Source organism: Alligator mississippiensis, chromosome 12 (genome assembly GCF_030867095.1).
Source record: "Alligator mississippiensis isolate rAllMis1 chromosome 12, rAllMis1, whole genome shotgun sequence".
NCBI classification, from domain to species: Eukaryota; Metazoa; Chordata; order Crocodylia; family Alligatoridae; genus Alligator; species Alligator mississippiensis.
Window position 1 is genome coordinate 10,811,515 of NC_081835.1, and position 21,626 is coordinate 10,833,140.

The following is a 21,626-nucleotide window of genomic DNA, read 5'->3' on the forward strand; positions in this document are numbered from 1 at the left end:
GAGTAACTACTATGCTAGGTTAGGAACGTTGAGCTAGGCAAATTAGTCACATCTGCTCTCAGACACACCCAGGAGACTGCGTGGAAGTCAATGGAGCGGAACCGGTTTGAGTGACAGAAGAATTTAACATTTTGAATCCAAAGTAAGTTACCCATTATGTGAAAGAAAAGGTCAAAAATTAAAACATGTCAACTCCTCCACTAGAGTCTTCCACGTATGAAGAAGAAAAAGAACGCTTGTGTTATCTGAGTCCTATCTTCTATATTTCCACTTTACACAAACCATGCCATGCGTCTGAAATTGCTCCCATTTACTTTGGGCTCTGTGCCTGCTACTGATTTGCTGTGACAATGATCACCACCGGTACTGGCTGTAACATGCACTGGCCAAGTGATCTGTTTCTCTGCACACTTCCTACCATGTTTACAGGGTCCGATTGCCTTCTTAAGGTAATCCACAGAAATGTTCTCTGGGCCCTTTGAAGTGCGTTCAGCTGTTTATTATAGATTTGAAACTTTAATTAAATCTCTGAGGAGCTCTGGGGTAAACAGAAAAAGTGCTATCATGGCCATTTTAGCAAGAGATTGCCAGGTAGACTGATGATGAGCTAATTTTATATTTTGAAATTAAGTGTATTGCTAGCATTGAGTGCAAACTCTCCTTAAACTCATTTCCTGTTCTGTTTCTGACACCATGCTGAGTGATGCAATAAAGTCAGGATTTAAAGCACTAGATAGCACATCAAAGGAAAGAAGCCAGTACATGATGTTTGCAGCACTTAAAGAACAGTGAGAAAGAGAGAAATGAAAATCCTAGAGTATTCATGTTATACTTCTGCTAGGAAATGCATCTTGTTTTGTAGTTTGATTTTATATTTAACCTGTCCAGTACATCTAAATTATATGTGATAGATTGGAAAATGTTGTCATTACATTAGCAGATAAAGAGCTCAATTGATCAATAAGTGAAGTCCCATAACATTTAAATTAAATGACCTTGTCATATGGACACATTTCATAATGTGCCTCTCCCATTCAACTTGCAGTATCCTAAGCCGTTACTCATCTATCTACTGTAGGCTACTAAGCATGTAGGTGTGTAACAGTATTTTTCCTTATGTTTCAAGGATAGAATACCATTTTCCCCTCCCAAAATGAAGAAAGGTTAGTTAACATTGGCTGAATTAAGTGTGGAAGTCTCTTCACCTGTATGCAAGCATAAGGCCTGACTACCACTCTACGTTACAGACCTAGAGGAGCATAAAGGAAAACTAAAACCTACCTGTTATGCCCATGGAGGATGCTTTTAGCCCAAACTCTGTGGAAGACAACCTTTAGACTGTCTTCCAAGGATCCCTTTGCAAGGAGTGGTGCAGAGTACAATAAAACCTTGAAACTCTGGCAGTGTTCCTTAGCCCCTTGCAAAGATGAGAGCCTGTGAACTAGGCTGGAGCATACATAGCCACAAGCAAACAGCTGCACGGGACTGCTGAAGTGCTCTAGTGGTTATTTCAAAGGGTGTCACTTCTCCAGTCACCTGCACAGGATTTCATCTATGCTCCGGCTAGTCAGAGAGGCAGACCTCTTTGAAGCTAGCAGACAGCTAAGTGGTTCACCCATAATTCAGAGGCTGTGAACCACCCAGATGCAAAAAGTCCAGGTTCAACGGCACCCAGAGCTGAGACTGGAAGGGGTATATCTGAGGCAGCATGGCAGCACACAGCACTGTCAACCCTACAGCACTCAAGGAGGGACCTGGGACTTAGAGAAGACCTCAGGGTTTCCAACTCCCAGAGCACCTGAGGACCCAGGGAATGGGAGCTCAAAGATGGCTTAAAAGCCCCTTCTGTCTTGGAGCTGTGAGCTCTGTGCTGTGTCTTTTAAGCTCTGTCCCTATAAAGCATGCCCCACTTCCTCACTCCCATTCTATACCCATCAAATCCCGGTGGCCCTGAGCATACACCACAAAGCTGTTAAAGCTGTCTGCCTTGGGCATGCTTACTGGTACATGCTTGGGGCAGCAGTAACTCAGTCCCATGTACCCCACTCTGATGTGCCAGTTCTGTGTCCTCAGGGGTACTTAGTTCCATTCCTAAGTGGCTCTTTGCTCCGTACCTGCTGTTTCCCCTACCACCAAGTGGTCAGGTCTTGTTATAACACATACTGCAGGCAGCCAGTTTGGGAAGAACTGGTTGTAGCTACCACTTACTACAATGGGCACATCTACATGTGCAATTCATGTGGCTGAATAAACTCTGGCACAGTTCATGCCAGAGTTTATTGCTCCTGGGTGCTACATTCACATGTGTACCTGGAACTGCAGCATGTCGAGGCAGGGGGGGATCAGCCCAGCTGGCAGTGGTCCCCAGGGCTCAGCCTGCCAGCCAGGACTGCTCCGACTTGGCTCAGCAGGCTGGGGCACAAGGGTGTTTCAGTGCAAGCAGCCTACACACTGAAGCACCTTCATGCTCCAGCCAATCCCATCACTATCTACACATATGTTGCAGCAACATAAATAATGCCATCTTAGGATGGTACTTGTGTCTGGCCCTACTATCCTATGATGGAGTTAATTAGTTTAGTCCATCCTAATAGCACTGCACATGCAGACGGTGACATTTTACTGTGCAGTTAATAAGGTAGCTCCTCAGCAAACATCTTGTGTAGACGTACCCAATGAGAATTTACTAAGGAGTAAAATCTAAGGTAAATCATTCTGTAGCAAGCTTGTGACATGTCCATGCCCTCAGATGAAATTGGGTTTGCAGTATTAAACTAGCAATTGCCTTCTAGGTTGTTTTTAAGAGGGTTTAGTGCTGGGGGAGGGTTCATTTACAGCAGTAATTTTTTGCAAACTTGTCTTACTCCTGGATCAGATTTGCGTATCTGCAATCCTTTTTCGTTATCCTCTTAGCAATTACTTGCATGCAATCGTTTTGCAGAAATAAGTTTTAAGCCATTTAAAATAGCACAGCTTGGTGCAAAGCGTCACGCTCTTGAACCAGAAGGAAGTCAAGGGAAAGGATCCAGGTGTTTAGAATCAAATCAGATTCCTATAGACCGGTTGCATTCCACACCTGAGTCTTTTGTTTCTCATTTACTTGTTTTTACTTCCAAGGCTCCAAGGTTGTAAATCTCCTGATGTTATTTTTAGTGGCTTTTGGCAACCAGTCATATATTCTCTTGCAGACTGAAATTGGGTTTCCTGTTCTTGGAATCAGAAGATGCCTTCTTAACCCATTAGTCAAGTATTTGAAATACTTGGGTAGCAGTTACTCCTTGGGGAATGAAAATATCAAAGAGGATATAGGAACAGTGGTAGGAGTAGACTTTGTCGAGACAGTCAGCTTGATCAATATTAGCCCAAATTGTTTGTTTCTAGCTGAAAGCAGACAGAGGTTGTTGTATGATGACAAATATGGTATCAAATGTACTTTGTGTGCTACAAAAAGATACTTTCCACTATCCACGTTAAACATTTCCTCCCAGATAGACATTCAGCTAAACCCCATCTAGGCATTGCCGGATTTATGTGGGCAACTATCATAATATGTGTATGGATAAATGATGGGTCTGTCTGAGATTTAACTACAGCACTCAAAAAAAAAAAAATTAGATGCAGTGAGTCCTAAAACTGCACATTTGTAGTTTGCTGTTTGTCTAGAAATGTATACATGTAGTCCATCGTGCATCTCTAGGAATTACGACTGATTAAAGACATGAGTTACTGATCAGATTGGAATGATAATCTATTCAGGTACAGGAGACATCTTCTCAGGCTCTTAAAACAAAAGATTAGTGCCCTGTCATAAACTCAGACAGATCCTCCTGTATTTTATTCTCGTTTCCTCCTAACAGCAGTATAAATTCTCTAAATTTTAATGGCTCCCTCTGAGCAGCCTGTTCTCCCCCCTCCTTTTCTTTAATATGCCAGTGTGAGGTTTGTAGGTGTGAAGAATATTCTTTACACATCAAATGCAAAAAGATCTTTCAGGCTATGTATAAAAAATACTTTGAACTATTATTATGAGAGTCTAAGTCTCTCAAAGCATTGGGATTGAGATTCCAAATCTTTCAGCTCTAAGCCTCTTGTTCAGACCTGGTCCACATCTACAGTGTCAAAAAGACTGATAGTCAGGGGGAATACCTGGAGCTAGGTGGCAAGCTTGCTGACAGTCTCACCAGGGAGGCTGCAGAAGAATTGAGCTGCCTTCCCTCCCCTGCGGTGGTTACTCCAAAAAAGTCATACTTCAGGGGTTGTACTGCTATGAGCCACCCTACCAGTTCTGCAGAGCCAGACCTCAGCCTGGTTTTCTCAATCCACTTCTTCTCAGGAGCAGCATTTTTGCATCCAAGGGAAGGAAAAAAAAGTTACCGTGGGCTGTTTCTTGTGACTCATTTTTGGGGAAAAACAATTCATTTGTTGATTATTTATGTGAAAATACTGAATCAGGTAACTTGGAAAATGAGGTGATTGCCATTATTAAATAAATGCTAGCAAGGTGCTTGACTCTGTATAAAACACAGGGCATAGGCACCCAAAGCTCTTTAACATGAAATATTTGAACCTTACCCCTCTTAAATAATTTGTGACACCATCGAGATGGGCTCCTTAAATGCCCCAGCACTAAAATGTGTGGAAAATTGATTTTTCATTTGGTCGCTAAACCAAAATACATATATTTTATAAATAAAATATAAATTGATATTTTATGTACCATGTAGTGTTACCCCTGGTCTGAAATAGGCGGGGAAGGGATATAAACCATATGGGTACAGTAGCCTCTAGGCTGTGAAATATAAGAGACTAAGGGAAGGAGGTACCTCCATCCTCTTCCTATGTCTTAGGAATGTGCTTAAGTCCCTTTGTGAATATGTCCATTGCATGATTCATTTTGAAATGGGACCCCTTTCTCTCTTCTAGTCTTACTCTAAACCCTAATCCTAAACCTAATCCTAAACCAAGTCCTCCTCCTCCTATGCAGAATGAGCAGGGTGGAGGTAGAGGTAGTAGGCAAATGCATGGGGTAGTACTAAGGTAAGGATTCCCATCAGCCCCCGTACAACTGGGCAGCTGAGGATTATCTATATCCAATGACTCCAAGTGAAACATGATCATATAGTGCACAAGAGAGGTGCTTTCTCTACCAAACCCTCAAAAAAAAAGTCCCTGTCACCCCTGCTTAACTCCCCTGTTAAAAGTTCAAGCACTAGTTATCAGCTGGCAGCCCATTTGAAGTGAAAAGTACCCAGGTGTTCACAGGAATCGTTTGCACAACAGCATGCATCTTGCTGGGGCTCCTCAAGGAACAAAAAATTACACCCAAATAAACCAATAATCATAGAAGAGAACTGAAGTCGAGTGGAATAAAATCACCATCAGTACCAGCTGCATGGCCTAATTAAACTTGAACATTTCACAGGTGTTCCCAGAAAAAGCACAGCACTTCCCCCAAATAAATCAACTCACTGCAAAAATCCTCAAGGCTTAAAAAAAAATAAAACCAAATCCAAAAACACTTTTTTTTTTTAAGTCAGGAAGTTGAAAGGGTTGCAAACACCTAGAATAAGTAGTGTATCACAGCCTTCAGGTACAGCACGTTCAGACTCACCGTCTGCTTTGCTGGCCTTCATTCTCCCTCCCTTCCCCACCACAAATGAGCCGCAAGTTAAAACGCCCCTGAACAGCAGGAGGACTAAGGCATCTGTGACAAAATGAACTCTATACAGACCTCTCATCTACAATCATTGTTTCCTAGCCATGCACAGAAAACACAGGTTGTAACATAATCACCACGTACCTGTTATGTAGGTTGTAATTGCTGTGGGAGCGGCATTAACCAATAACTATATAAATCACTGGTATCTTCTACTGTGTACAATGGAGAAAAATTAGTTAAGAAGCCAAAATGATCCCACTACAGCAGTTATCTGAGGCCATAAGACAGCGGGACATGCCACCTTCAGCAATGGGTGATGCGAGCTGCAGTACATTTAAAGCCAAATCTCACCACCTGTGCCTTACACACAAGGATTTCATAGAGGGAACCAGCAAGGGAGATCTTCCACTTCCATAGTGCAAAGAGGCAGCAGTGTCCTTTGGTCATGGTGTACCCACTCCTCCAGCCTTCAAGTTTGGGTAGTGGTTGTGAATCCACCCAGCCATTTAATTCCTCCAGCCATTTAATTATTCTAGCTCTACCAGATCACCTTTGCTTTTTTTCCTGCATATCTGTTGAAGACTACAAGGCTGTTTGCAGTTTCAAAGAGTGGGACTGGCTTTCTTCCAAAAAACACATCTAAATGGCAGATTCAGGTGTTGGCAGCTCATGGTTTTAACCCAGCTTTTGCAGTCTTTGTGATTTTTTTTCTTAGCCCCAGCTCTGAAGAAAAGCTTGGGTGGGGGGGTTGTTTTAAAATGAGTCATTTTGTAGCTGTCATGGTGGCAAAGAAAAGCTGGAAAAATGTGACCCAGAAAGGCTTTAAAAAAAACTGGGGGGAAAATGCAAAGAATCATTTATTACTTCAAATTTTGTGATTTTTTTTTTTTAAACTAGTCTCATGATTTTTCGAGGTCCGACCCCTGTTTTTTAAATGCTTGGGCTTGGCAATCTTGATAGCAAAACAGGTGCTAGGCTGTTTAGTTTGCAAAGAAAAGAACAACTCTTGCAGTTAACAAAAAATCATAGCTAAGAGGAGTAATAATATCCAATTCCTGTGCCTAGTGATAGCACATTTCACTGTCCATTTCTTTTGTTCACTTTGGATTTAGAATTTGCTAGTGCAATGTAAACCTCAGCTCCAAGCAAGAAATGGGGGAAGAGACAGCTAAAATGTAATGCTTCCTGCCACCCCTTATTGCATTATTCCTGTCTCCTATCCATCAAGTGAACAGCGTATTAATAATGCAGGTTGCCTTGATTTCTTGCCGAGCCCTTCAGTGTGAGATAATATTTTGGGCTAGACGGTAGTTCCTGAATAGGGGAAGTATTAGGCCTATGTGAAGCGGCTGGTATTCGCTTCCGATTTGGGGAACAGTGATTCGATTCGGTGATTCAAATCACTGTCCCAAATCAATTTGGCAGAATCTGATTTGGAGATTTGACTACTGCTGAATCAGCTGAATTCCCGAATCAGCCAGGCCCATCCCCTACCCGCTCTCCCAGCTCCTACCCCATGGCTGCCCTTCCTGCCCCAGCTCCAGCCCTTTAAGAAAAAAAACCCCAAAACCCCAGACTCACTGTTTCTGCTGGCGGGGGGCTCTTCCACGAGGCCCCCCAAGGCCTCTGCAGCGGGCAGGGACAGCCTGAATCCTCAAAACTCTCTCCGAATCTTTGGAAAAAATTCAGAGCTTCGAATCGATTCCGACCTGTTTATTGATCCCATGATTCAATTCGGATTTGGAGATTCGGCCCGATTCCGTGGCCGAATCTCCAGATCAAATCAGCACCTGAAGCTTCGCACAGCCCTAGGAAGCGTGCACGTGCACTGTCTGAGGGGAAAATTGTGATTCAGTACTTTCTTCTTACCTCACTGGTCTGGTTATAAGATTTAGAGCATCTTAGACACCTATTGTGGAAAATTTCACCTGGAATGATTAGTTTGGCTACTTTTTAAGGAACTGAAAACAGGCTTACAATGAGAAGTATTGGGTAACATTAATAATAGCAGCAGCTACCATCCCAGCCTATATCTCAACAGTTCAAAGTGCTGAAGAATACTATACCTAATAATTCTCTGCGGGCATCCTCTTGTAATGCCGCCTCGGATAGTGACATTGTGAGTTCCTTGATGCACAGCGCTGACTGCCAAAAAAAAAAAAAAAAGTATTAGTATCTTTAACAAACATATTTTGTTCAGCTGGCTGATTTTATGTGGCAGGTGCTCTTTATATATAACGTAACAGCAGTGCTTATTTGAAACAAATGGGTTGAAGGAGGGTGATGTAACCCGTTATTGTATCAGAACAGGTAATATACAGGTCAGGGAATAAAAATGGATTTGATGTTAGCCTTAACACCTACTCATAGTGGGCACTTTAGCTATAAAACCATCCCACTGTGAAAAAGCAGAGCTAAAGGGCCTTTCTTGCTTTTCCTTGCTATCTCTAAACTTGTGTCATGCAGCACTTTTGAGAAAGCAGAGACACGCACAGCAATACAGCGAACAAGGGCCATTGGAGCTGCTTCAGACACATTTGCTTCACTTGTGAGACCAACATTGGTATGAATCCATGGTGCCCAATTTCTGAGTTGCCGCATATTGATAGCACTCATTTTTCTTGATCGGGTATTCTTCCCTCTTCCCACAACTGCTGGATGGATCCCTGTTTTTGAACATCCTCCCCTTTTGGATGGTGCTCCACCAAGGAACCCACGCAGATTGATCATCAATTAGTTTATAGTCACAATCAGTGAAATTATATGCATCCGATTTATGATGATGCACTCCATAGACATGTTGCAATTTATCATAAATATAATGGCTTTTTTATGCACACACAATTTTGAACACAATTTCACAAAAGGCTGCCACAATGCATGATATACTAGGGCAGTAAAAGATCAAAAATTTACCCATACCCTCACCATATGATCTCTGAGCAGCTAAATCTGTGAAGTTAAATGGGAGCCTTGCTTTAGCCCCAGCACTTTTAATTTTTTTTCCTTCATGGATTTGTTTCACCCATTTTTCAAACAAGGTTGAATCCTACATTCTTATGGCTTCCCTTCTTTTACAAGTTACCTGCAAAATAACTGAATATTCAAAAGCAAAAACTAACAGAGCCATGAAGAAATGCTAATCTTTGGCAGATGGTATGGAGCTGAGATGCAGATTTTCCTCCGGCAGTAAATGGGAAAAGAGCCCACACTTACACGGCTGTTAAAGATGGGCCCTGTTTTAAATGAATGGATTAATTGGGCAAGTAATGATGTATAGAGCAGCTCTGCATTAGCACAGCAACACTTGAGAATTTATTGCAAAATTCAACCAAGCTTTAGCACGTATTATATGTTCGCAGGGGTGATGGGTGAATATGAGCCAAAAATAGAAGTGCAGTTTCCAGAAACGGTTTCATCTGCAAAAGGAACAACTGTGAAACTGGAATGCTTTGCCTTGGGAAAGTAAGTTTTTATTCATTATTATTACCATAGCTTGAATGGGTGTCATAGTCCTGTCTATTTGAGTTTGGGGGATTTTTATTCTCTTGCTGTATTTACTGGATTTGCTAGATTCCTTTCTGGGCAAAAGTGTATTTTTGGCTTGCCCGGGTACCCCAAACGTTATTGCCAAAGGGAAGAAAGATAAAATTGTATTTTTCAAGTTGCATCCAGGTGCATTTTCTCCCTAGGATCATATGTGGGACCCTGAAATAGTTCACAAGTTCCAAATGATGGGCATCTGTGGTCTCTATATATAGTCACACAAAATTTACCGTGTGTATGTTTTATATATGAAAACTCTCTTTATTGCCACGCATATAATTTATTGCTTGTATGTTACATTTATGGAAAATATAGTCTCTATGACTAGTCTGTGGAGAGGATAAAGATAACTATATAGTTTAAGGGGAAAAGTGGTGTTGCTGGAACTATAGGTGACAAGAAAGCAACTCAGTAGTAAATTGTGTTTCAAATGCTAGGTTGTGGCTTACCGGGTTTGTATAGACAATGCGAATGATGGGCTTTCTCCTGGTGGTTAATCAACTGATTATCAAGAAATCATGCCATAAGCAATAAGACTACAAGTCCTGGAGAGCTGGAGAGCCTTCACACTGTGGAAAGAGAGGTTATGACCATCATCATTGTCATACTCTATGAAAGAGGCAATTTGTCGGATGAATGGTTCTTGTAGCAAGGCCAGCAGTATCGTAATTGGGGGGGGAGCGGGGGGCAAGCTGCCTGCTCCAACTTTGAGGGGGCACCAGAACTGCCCCTTCCCTCCACCCCTCCACAGAGCCCTTGCCATAAATGCTGGGCACCACAGCCCCATACCCAGGGTGAGGGTCGAACGAGATGAGCAGAGTGGTGCTCTCCCCTGGGACCTTTTGCTATAGCAGCCACAGCCCTGTGCCCTATAGCCTATCTGAGGTGCAGGGGAGTGAACAGAGCTGGTACTGCTGGGACTGGCACTGCCATAGCAAAAGCAGTGGCAGAAGCTGCTTTCCATATGCAGAAAGCACAGGCAGGTAAGAACTGCCCTTCTCCTCACCCAGGAGTCAGCCTAATCTTGCACTCCCCCTGCACTGCCCCAGGTGCTGGATGAGCCCACTATACCCCTGAAGACTGAAGACCAGCACCATGCCCATACAGCCAAGACTTAATCTCCCTGGCCAGGTACAGACATTACACTTGTATCATTATTAGTGATCAAAAACCAGTCTCTACCCGTAACAGAACAGAAGTTCAGCACACACAGACTGGTCTAAAATTGACAGAACCTGGTCTAAGATTTGTTTCCCCCCTCCAAAAGGCAAATCTGTTTTCGGTTTGCTACTGATCTAAACTATACCACCTTGGATGTTTTGAATGTCTGTACCTAACCCCTCAACTTTGGTACGAGTAGACTTGGGCCCAAGGAAGCATGGAATCAAAAGAAAAACTGTATTTTCCTTGGGAACAGGGAACCAGAGCATTGAACCGCACATATCATTTACTGTGTTTGTGTGCTTATGAAAAATGTGGTGTCTGTGGAGAGGATAAAGCCTGTGGAGAGGATAAAGGACCTACTGTTGTAGCTAGCTGTGGGACCTCCTGTTCATGTAATTTGGTAAAGACCTGCGTTTTGGCAACTGATAGATCAATGCTCAAGTCCTGTTTCATCAGTGTGGGATGTGCATGTGTGTGGTTTATCTGAGGTCTGGTCTTCTGTCTGTAGTTTGTGTTCCTTATAAAATATGATCAGAAATGTTTTATGTAAAAGCTTTTGGAGAAATAGACCTACTGCTGTCTTTCCACTTTTCTAAATATGAGCTAATCCAGTAAAAGGACACAGCTTTTACTGTGAAGCTCTTTTACTTTATTCTTATTATTAGCCCAGTTCCAACTATTAGTTGGAGAAGAGCAGATGGAAAGCAAATACCCAGGAAAGCCAGGAGACACAAATCCAGTGGAGTTCTTGAAATCCTGAACTTTCAGCAGGAAGACGCTGGTCCATATGAGTGTGTGGCTGAAAATGTGAGAGGGAAGAATGTGGCCCGTGGACAGCTGACGTTTTATGGTAAGCAAATCATCTGCTACTTTTCTGTATTTTACTGTCACCAAAGCAATATGCAATAAATGTTTTGTTAAGATGTCATTGGTTTGGAAGTTTCTTAAATTATTTTACTTTGCAAGCCGTCCTGCTGAAAAAAGTGTGATTTTATATAAAATAAAATCTTTCTGAATAGGTCGTATTGATGGGGACTGAGAGGTGGGGTGAAATGAAAAAATGCATTGTGAAAAAGACATTGGCATGGTAACATATAGAAAGCAATTGCAAAGCAATTTATTTGCCTTTCCCTACAAATGACCGAAACCTAATGCTCCTATGAGGCAGGTTGGTTGCTATAGTCTGTGATTTATTATGAGAGTTGTGCTACCCTTCACAAGAATTTTAATTTCCAGTGAGCTTTATTAATCAGTTATTTTTTCTTTTTTCTGGTTAAAGGGAATTTTCAGGTGGGGGGCGATAGCATTACACAGACTAACGAAGTTGCCCTAATGAATCCTTCCCACCCCAAAGGTTTTCTATATCTGAGCTTGTTATACTCAAATCACAGATATTGATTCAAGGATAATATGGATGAAAAATGTCAGTGGTATGGGCCTTCTATTAAGTTTGTACTGGTGCCTCTAATCCTAATAGAAGTGCCTGCAAATCCTTGATCATCTATTGCAAACTCAGCCCCAACTTAAGATTTCATCAGCCTTAAAGAAATGAGTTGAGTTTCCAGTGGCAAAGTTTGAGCTGCTCTAAGTTATATTAGAGTTGCTCATTTTGGAGAGAGGGGAGAATTAGGCTGAGTTCCTTACAAGCACAAGTGCTGGCCATGTAGGCTACTGCTTTTGCTTTGTTTAATTTTGGAGGTGGGCAACCAGCAGAATACACGGGCACAAACAAGCATGTCGCTCTGCTATTCAAGCCACACGGTTTTCAGGGTCCTGCAAACCTTTCTTAAGATGCAACGTCTTTCGCAGCTTCTTAAAATCCTTTTGTTCTTGGAATTGTTAAAAAAAATGAACCAACGTTTTAATTCCGTGATTGATGCTGAGCACATTTATTCTTTAGAGCTCCCAGGGAGATGGCCTAAACTCCAGAGCTGGGGGAATTTTTATTTATTTTATTTTTTTGACAAATAGTAAAAACACCAACAAAATGGAGTGTTGCAGAGCCCAAAAGTATTTGCTAAATTGGGATGCTGAACAGACAAATTGAATGGGAAACATGTTGCTTGTGCTTATGTATCTTCTGCAATATATAGAGGACTTCTTTCTCCCGAGCTCAATCTGTTACCCATGACCAACACTAGTTCCACTTCTTATTTTAAAGATAATAAAATATTCTCTTGTTTTCCATCCTCACTATTGTCATTTGAAGCACCAGAAAATGCAAAAAAATACAGAATGTTTTCAAAACTTAGCTGCTGAAACCAGCCCCTGAATTTGAGATGACACTCAAAGTTTTATAGGGAAAGCAGCTTTCCTATAAATACTTTATACTAGTAGCTAAAACGGAACGAGAGTATTTTCCTTTAATCATTTTTCTTTTTTAAAACCTTGGAAATATTATATCGGTACGGAAATATAGCTGTAATGTTGGCACAGCTTCTTGAGTTGTTTTTAGCGGGTCAAAGGTTCACATCTGAAGAAAGGAGCACTCCAGAGTATTTGATATGGAAAATCAGACTTGTCACTTACTTGCAGCACTGCTCAGTGAAATGTTCTCTCACAATGCGTGCCCTAGAGATTAAAATCTGGCTCTAACAGTGTTACTCTTTTAAACTGAGTTATCTGCCTCCGTGAATAGTGAAAAAAAGAAAATGAAATTCAAATTTGCCTGCCTGCTGTAGATAACCCAGCCAAACCTTCTTTGTCAACCACTTTCCGTGCTCCTGCAAGTTGTCAGGAAAGGTTGACTTTTGTTGTATTTCACTCTTGTATCAATGTTTGTTCTTTGGGGGGGGTTCCTCCTGGTGCTAGACTATCAGTGACACCAGAGCTGTTTGGTGCTCTCGTTGCAGCAAGAGGAGGTTAATTAAACATGAGAGAACTCTTTTTTCCATCATTTTCTCAGCTTTGAGCCACTAAAATAATGTTGTGTTTTTGTTTTTTTTTAATTTCCAAAGGCATGTGTTCTCATTAGCCAGACGTCCTATTTTATGCTCAGAAAAGTGCTGTGTTAATACAATTATAATAACTGCACCTATTTCTTGACATTGGTATATCCTGACAGACATTGCTTTTCTTGGTTTCTACTATAAGAGGCCCTTGTGATATATGTTACACCTAACCAGGTAATAGGTAGTTGAGATTAGCTCTGTAAAACTTTGCAGTAAGCTTGGAAATTTACCTCTATCTCTCCCCAGCTCTTCTTTGTCACTTATCTCTACAGCACGTATTCAACAAACTTAAGCGTGTCATACTTGAACCATCACTTTTCAGTCAGCTCCCTAGAAAGCTGAAAACTCTTTTAGAAATATGTGTAGTTTGAACCCTTCCTGCCTTCAAGCTTAAGCCAGTTACCAAATCTGGGGTGGCCAAGTGGTAAGAAAGTCATAAGGTGAGACTGGCTCCTGTGGGTTTGTGTTTGTTCATTGAATTGACTGCAGTTGCAAGTAAGGGCCTACCAAGCTACCAGAGCTTTTTTTTTCAGAATATTTTAAATATCGGTGTTGACCTGAATTCTATTCTTAATCTTCTCATAAATTTTAATTTGATAATCCTGAATGCAGCAATGATTTTTATCTTTTATCTTTTAAGTAATACCAATACTCTGTGGTAGGGCCGTGCAAAGCTTCGGTCCCTGATTCGAGTCGGCGGAGATTCGTCCCAATTCGGTGGCCGAATCTCTGAATCCAAATAAAATCGGAGGACCCTTTAACCTCTCCAAATCAAATCAGAACCCGCCAAATCAATTTGGAGAGATTCAGAAGGATTCGGCGATTCAGACATAGACATAGCTTTAAATGTTTTTTCTACATACCTCAAGGTACCAGGTGGTTCGTGAATGCCGTGATGCTGGGGCGCATGGAGTGTTCCACAGAAGCGCGGGGTGGAGTCCCCAGCATGCTTTGCAGCAGAAGCACTTCCAGTCCACTTCCAGGTCTGCTGGGGAGTGCGATGCCCCCCCCCACACACACACACACACCCTCCCTGCTCAGTGACTGGTGCCTCTTGGGTCTAGCAGGGCACCCAGGGTCCCCCCACAGCCAATCACTGAGCTGAAGGGGCGTAGGAGGAGGGGGGGCCTAGCATGCTCTCCGGTGGACCTGGAAGTGGACCAGAAGTACTTCCAGTCCACATCCGGGTTCACTGCCGAGCACATGTCAAATCAGAGACAGTTATCTGAATCAACTAATTGAATCACTGTCCCCGATTCTGGCTGAATCCAAATCGAACAGGGCCCTCTTTGCACCCCCCTGCTCTCTGGCAGAGAAGCTATAAAGAAGGGACTATTATTGGGTAAATCTAGGAAAGAACTGATTTTTTTTATTCACAAAACCGGCATCAAGCAAAGTTTTAGGTGTTATCATGGTGGTCTTTGTGTTATTGCTGTAGTACCTAGGAGCCACTATCCTACATGTAGGACCCCACTGTACAAACGTCAAGCTAAAAGATGGTTTTCCCCAAGGGACCAAGAAATTGTGTATAAAGACAATAGGTCAATACAGACAGGGGAATACAGGGAAGCTGTAAGACCTTGCATTACCTTTTAACCAGTGATTAAACTGTTACTCAGATGTGTGGGTCATTACATTCCTTCTGTATTTCTACTGTGGTGAGTGGGTGTATGTGTCCACTGGCTTGCACCTATTTGGTGTAAAATACTACCATATCAAAAGAGTGGCATGTTATACCCATTTTGCATTCCTTTGGATCAAGTGTTACAGGGTGCAAAGGCCTAATACATTTTCTGCTGTGTTTTATGTTTGGATTCTGTAATATTAGCTCCATGGCTGCTGAGAAAGCTCAATCATCTGCGCACACACCCTACTTGACATGTCTCGTACAAACTAGTGATGTATGGCTCTGAATGCACAAAGGCAGTTTCTGAAGTGTTGCCTATATTCTCTGCAAATTCTTCTTTTTTTTTTCTACAAGTTACTCAGATCCACTGCTTTAGCTACTGATGATCTTGTGGTACATTTAAAACATGGCAAAAGGTGTGCACAGGCATTAATTTGTAGTTCATTTCCAGGAAATTGTTAGTGCCACAGAAACATAACATGAAATGTGCATACAGCTGTTCAAGTGCTTGGTCATCTGGAGAGCATGGCAAGAACACGTACTGCCAGCACTGTGCAGCCAAGGAGCCAGTGCGCAGTGAGTCCAGCATGCTTTGCAGGGCTTCTCCCTGCAGAAGTGCCAAAGGACAGCCAAGTGTGGAGAAAAGTGCCGATTGACTGCCTAGGGCTCCACACCCATGACTCAGAGACTACCCCCCATGGTGGGAGTGCAGTGCACCAGTTCACTTTCCACCGCCAGAGTTGCATCCAGTGCATGCCCTACTCCTGCCAGCACAGAGTACTCCTGCTTCTTCAGAGTGGTTGTTCAAGGTGCCGTGCCAAGTACAGCCATACAGGACCAAGGCACTTGCTGTGCAGTCCCATTTCACAGACCAGTTCAGCGTAGGCAAGTCCATGGTGGGAGAGGCAGTGCAGGAGTTGTCCTTGGTTATCTTGCAGGTGCTGGCACTGAGATTCACTTGCCTTGTTCATCCACGGCAGGGGTGGGGAGCACTCTGACACTCCCTCTGCTTCAGGAGGGGAACCTCAACCATGGCCTTGCTGAATTACAGTAGCCAGCCACCACGCAAGCTCACATACAGGAGTAATACTTTTAGATGATCTCCCTGACTTTTTCTAGTTATATCCAACTCATCCAACGGCTGAGCCATTTCATCCCATAATCTCTAAATGCATATCCCAGTGTATCTATCAGCAGCCAGTTAGCAAGCCCCTCCCTCTGGACATCAAGGCATACTCCACTAGGACACAGGTAATGTCTTTGACCTACACTAGAAAATGTGCCAGTATCTGAGATCTGCAAAGCAACAACACAAAGCAATCCACTGACTTGTCTTAATAATTAATCTATTAACTTGACAGCTAGGTCTGACAGGTTCAGGAGAGTAGGCTGAACGATTGCATAACTTCAATCACTATTTGACTAATGCTAATCCTCATTTCCATCCAACAGGATACAGCCAGTCACCTTGACTGGGATCCACTCTGATACATGGCCAACAAACAAAGAATCATTTCCTACCCCAGAGTAGCTGTGGGTTTGCAGGGTGTTGTAGTCAGTGTGAATTCCACAACTCAACTTTCTGGAGTGCTCAGTAAAAAAAAGTTTTGCATAACAAGGAGATTGAAGGAAGGTTGCAGGTGTCTGACCCTGTATGGGGACCCAAGAGTCTTAGGGCACATGTGCGACCCCAGCAAAAACAGCTACTCAGAAGATTCCCATGGGATCCACAATCACTACAACATCTCAAAGAACTGTTATAAGCAACTGTTTTTTGTAGGCTTCCTGGTCATCAGAGAGTTTACAGTTGAGGTCTGGATCTGGCAAGCACCGGTGCAGATCTTTAACTACAGGCAAGTGAATAGGCCATCAATTTTTAGAGCTAAATATACAGGCATACAATGGAGATATCATTATCCTTATTTTACAATGAGTACCCAAGACAGAGAGGGGTTGATTGGCTTAATCCAGATTGTTCAGAAAATCAATGGATAAGCTGGGAACTGGACTGAACTCTGCTGAGCACCACACAACCATCCTCTTTCTCTGACTTTTTGACTCTTCAGTCAAACTTGCTACTACCATGGAGATGCAAGTTGTACAAGGTAAAATATCACATTCCAGTGACTCAAACAAAATATGGAATATGCAACAATCAGTAATGGTAAAAAAAAAATCTAATAGGTAATACTATACTGAAATAAAGAAGAGATAGGAGGTGTAGTATCCATTGTACCTCATCACTCTGATAAACAATAAGGTTATCGGTTGAGGCTGAAGTAGGCAACCATCCTTCCCCTGGATCATGGTGCACATGTAAGAGGTCTAGCCACCAAGCCCTTTAACACATACACCTATGCAAGTATATAGAGGCTGAGGCTGAAGAGTCATTGGAGAACTAAACAAACAGACAAAATAGATGATCCCAGCCCCAATTTGTGTGTTTAAAGGCACAAATAGATGGAGATTCAATAAGTATGCAAGTGAACAGGGAAAACATTTTGCCACAAGTTATATGGGGTGGAAGTTGTTCTTTATTGGGGGTAGAAATTGGAACAAAAATTAGTAAAAAGGAAAAGCAATAGAGGAATAGATTCCAGTGGAGCATCATTTGCATACTTAATAATCATGAAAAAGTCTAAGAAATTAGGGAAATATAGATTATTCACAGAGTGTATTTTCCTGTTCAGGCGAATATTACATGCAAGTTTGTTGGTACAAACCACTTCCACCAAATGAGTACATTATTCACTACTTCTCTGTGTTCTTTTTCTTAGTATTTACCCCTTGGTATCTAAGAGTGGATACATCAATGGGCTCTTTCAGCTGATAAGAGTATTTGTCGGTGCTGAAATATATAATGTGAGCCAGGTCTTCAGCTGCTATAAATTGGCTTAGCTACATTGAACCAAGGATCTGAGTCTCTGTGTGCAGTAGTAGCTTTGCTCTCGTCATTTTGCTTTCTGAAACCCGTAGAGAAATATCAAGTCCTATAGATGTATTGCAGTCTAAGATCTCATGGTGCTCCCTTGATTTTGAATGCTTGCTTGTTCTTTTTGGCCAGGTACAGACATTACACTTTTATCGGTGTAAGTGATCGGAAACACATCTAAACCCATAACAGAACAGAAGTTCAGCACACACAGAATGGTTTAAAAATGGCAGAACCCAGTTTGAGATTCCCCCGAAGGGCCGATGGGTTTTCTGTTTGCTGCCAATCTAAACTACACCTCCGCCAGAAAACTGCGTAACCGCCTTGGGCTTTTTGAATGTCTGTACCTAGCCTTTCTTTTTCTCCTATGTTATCTCTGACTAGACCCACCGTCACTGGCACTGTTTATTTCACCTCCCGTATTTCTTTTGGCTCTTTCTAGTGCATGATTTCTGACCCAGACCCACGTGGGTCTCCTTTTATGTCCTTGCATTTTGTTTGTGCCTATAATTGCAATCACATTTTATGCTGCTTAGGCATAGAAGTGCCTGATTACATCGGCGCTTGTCCATGTTTAGTTGGGGAGCTGTCTAATCATCTAAAAATACACTTATAAAACTCTGCAGATGACAAAAGGCCAGTAGGACTGAGTGAGTGTGGCAAATAATCTCCATCCTACCTCCGACCTGCCCAAAGTTTGAACTCTAGGCTTTTGTCATTACTTGAATGTTTTTGCTTTAATGAATGCTCCTGTTCATTTAACCGTTCTGTAGTTTTTATGGTCTGTTCCCCCTCTTTTTTAGATAGCTTTTCTAGGCAAATTTCTTATGACTTGAACATCCGCTCAATGAACTTCTGTGCTCCTTTATGTTTAAAGTCCTAACATTTTCCTCCAAAAGGTTACCAGCTGAGCTTGGTCTGTATTTGGGAGGCTGGTATACTCTGTGCCAGTCAAGTGTTCCAGCATATCCAAGCTCAACTGTGCTTTTGCTGGTATAACTTATTCCTCAGATGAAGCAAGCATGATTATGCTGGTGTGACTGACTGCATGCGCAGTGAAGCCTTTTACCAGCAGGAAAGCTAGATCAGATGCACATCACACCTCTGGAGCAAGGCTGGCAAAAGTTTGTAGCGTGGAGCTAGGCTGATAGCCTCCCTCTCATTTTTTAATTACTCTCTTTGAAGTTTTGTGTCACCTCACTACTTCTGGTGTCATTCCCAAATGGGAAGATGTCAAATTTCATTAGATTATGGCAACTGTTATTTGGTGGCTCACACACACATTTACTACGTGAACCAGCCAGCCCTGGTGTATTACTGGAGATTAAGTCAAGAGTGCCTTATATTCTCTAAAATGAGCTGTTCTAGAGAGAGTTTGACCTAATTAGAAATGTTTCCCAAGGAGAAGCACAGAAGTAAGTTATGGTGAAACAATGGGCCCTGCTGGTTATCGGTGGGATTTATTTTTGACCTATTATGCTTGCTCTGTAGCTGTATGATTCAAATAGCTTTAGGATAAAGGGTTTAACCAGTTCAAATAACTAGAATGGGTGAACACTGATGTCATGGGTCAGGTCTGCGGCTCACAGGAGCTGCACAAAAGATAGAAATGAATAGTTGTTGTAGCTGCTTAGAGCATTTCTCTCATTGGAAGTATCTTGCCAGAATAATTTAGGATTTGAGATTTGTAACCTGCATAGTATAAGAAAGATCAGAAAGCTCTAAAGGTAGAGGTCTGATTTGTCCTTCTAGTTAATAAACACTGACCTACTTTACAGGCCAGCACTGAGCAGGCTAAACTCTGCCTGCTATTTGAATGAAATCTTTGCGCAAAGACCGCAAGACTGATAACCACGTGAAATAACGGAAAGGTATAAAAAGCTCTTCTATCATACAAATCCCATCACTACTAATTTCTCATAAAAAACCTTCATCTGTGACTTCCCAATACAATAATGCTGCAAAGCAAAGCACCCTGTGCAGTTTATATAGGTTTTCTTCATCTAAGAGATGTGGTTGGTTATTTTGTCTGGTGTTTCTTATTTTAATGAGAATTTTGTTTATATAGTAAATCAAGGAAGCGCTCGGTGTTATAAGAAGAGCAGAACAGAAGCTAGTTCTGTTACGCACCTTTCAAGGGAATCATAAGGCTCTCTTCAAAGTTGAGTTAGACAACAATGGTGATTGTGTAGACACAATGTAGGCTCCTCCGTAACTTCGATATAGCCATGAACCTTGGAAACTAGGCCCATTGAGAGAAACAATGTGTGCTTGAACTTGGAGACACAGGTGGAACCATTCAAAGTTAGTGTGCACTATGAAATCACTTCTTACTACATAGCTCATAGCTGCCATCCATCTTCCTACTTTTCAGGATTTTCCTTTATATATTCCTTTTGATGCATGTAACAGACTGGCTCTTCATATCTCTTTGGATGCATATAACAATCATATAACAAGACAGGAGTGTGTAAACCTTGCTTGCCTTTCATTTTTGGCTATCTATTAAAGATCTATCTTACCATTATGTCGCCATGCTAAGTCTGCCCTTCTGCTTTTGCACATCCCTCAGGGCACTCCTACTATGTAGTTAAGATTCTGCACAAAATTTCATGTTTTCTTCTTTGCTGCTTATGGACACTGTGGAAGGGGAAGTATTCAGTGTGGTGCATGTGGAATTAAGCAGACATCTGTCATAATAGCAAGATCACTTAAAGTTAATTCCCCAAAGAGAACGTTAAAAAGACACCCCAGTTCTTTGAGCTGTGCTAGGTCTATCAGCGGGAACATATAATGATGGACACAGCAATAGTTCTAGCGGCAACTTTCATGTAACTTATGTCAATTTTCCATTCAACTTAACATTTGTTCTTTGTTTTCAGGTTTGGGGTTTGGGTTTCTTTTATCTCTCTTCTTTCAAAACTTTCACTGATCCCTCACCCCTGCCTGAAAAGGATTTATAAAGCAGTTGTCCTTTGTTTGAGAAATCTTAAATTATTTTATCTGATTACAGAGGGAAAGTATTGCAAAATATTACCCAGGTTCTTGGAGACCTCTGCTGGCAATATCTTTGTTTTTTTGTTTTTTGTTTTTTTTTTTTAAATCCTTTCAGGTTGTGTTTGTTAGTTCAAAGTAGGGCAAAACTACTATAAAAAATGCCCCCTGAAATGTGACAGATTTTTATATAACACAGAAACTCAGATCAAGTTTGCTGAAAGGTTCGCTGAGGTTTGTGTGGTGAATTGGTGATGAACCTGGTTGGATGTGGTTTGCGGGGATGATGCACAAAGCTCTGAAGTTTTGCATGGTTCCCAGCAAAACTTGGCATTTTTCTCTGAAATTTGCTTTGAGTTTTGAATCTTGATAGTTTCAGGGTGCTGAAACCCGCATGAAACTAAACTAAGAAAATGTTCGTGCAAACACCAGTTTTCACAAAGGTCTATTTAAAAAGTAAAGTATCTAAAGCAAACATTTGAATACAGGGGTGTGAAAAATGGGCTGCATTTCATTCGGATTTGGATTCAGCCTGAATCAGGGACAGTGATTCAATTAATTGATTTGGATCACAGTCCCGACTTGATGTGGCCGAATCTGAAGATCCAATGCTGATTCAGAGAATCAACGATTCGGACACAGCTTTAAATGTTTTTTTCTACATACCTCGAGGTACCAGATGCAGCTCATGAATGATGAGATGCTGGGACGGATGGAGCGTCCCAGAAGATCATGCCCCCCCCCCCCCCCCCG

At 41.9% G+C, this 21,626-nt stretch overlaps 1 protein-coding gene across 10 annotated transcripts in view; it reads left to right on the plus strand.

Moving 5' to 3' along the window:
- Window positions 1-21,626, plus strand: part of CNTN4 (contactin 4) — a 586,961-nt gene that overhangs the window by 460,383 nt on the left and 104,952 nt on the right. For all 10 annotated transcript variants that reach the window (XM_019499786.2, XM_019499792.2, XM_019499789.2 and 7 more), the window contains 2 exons: window positions 9,022-9,124; window positions 11,035-11,219. In XM_019499786.2, the coding sequence (XP_019355331.1) occupies window positions 9,022-9,124; window positions 11,035-11,219 (288 nt within the window). The remainder of the gene's footprint in view (window positions 1-9,021; window positions 9,125-11,034; window positions 11,220-21,626) is intronic.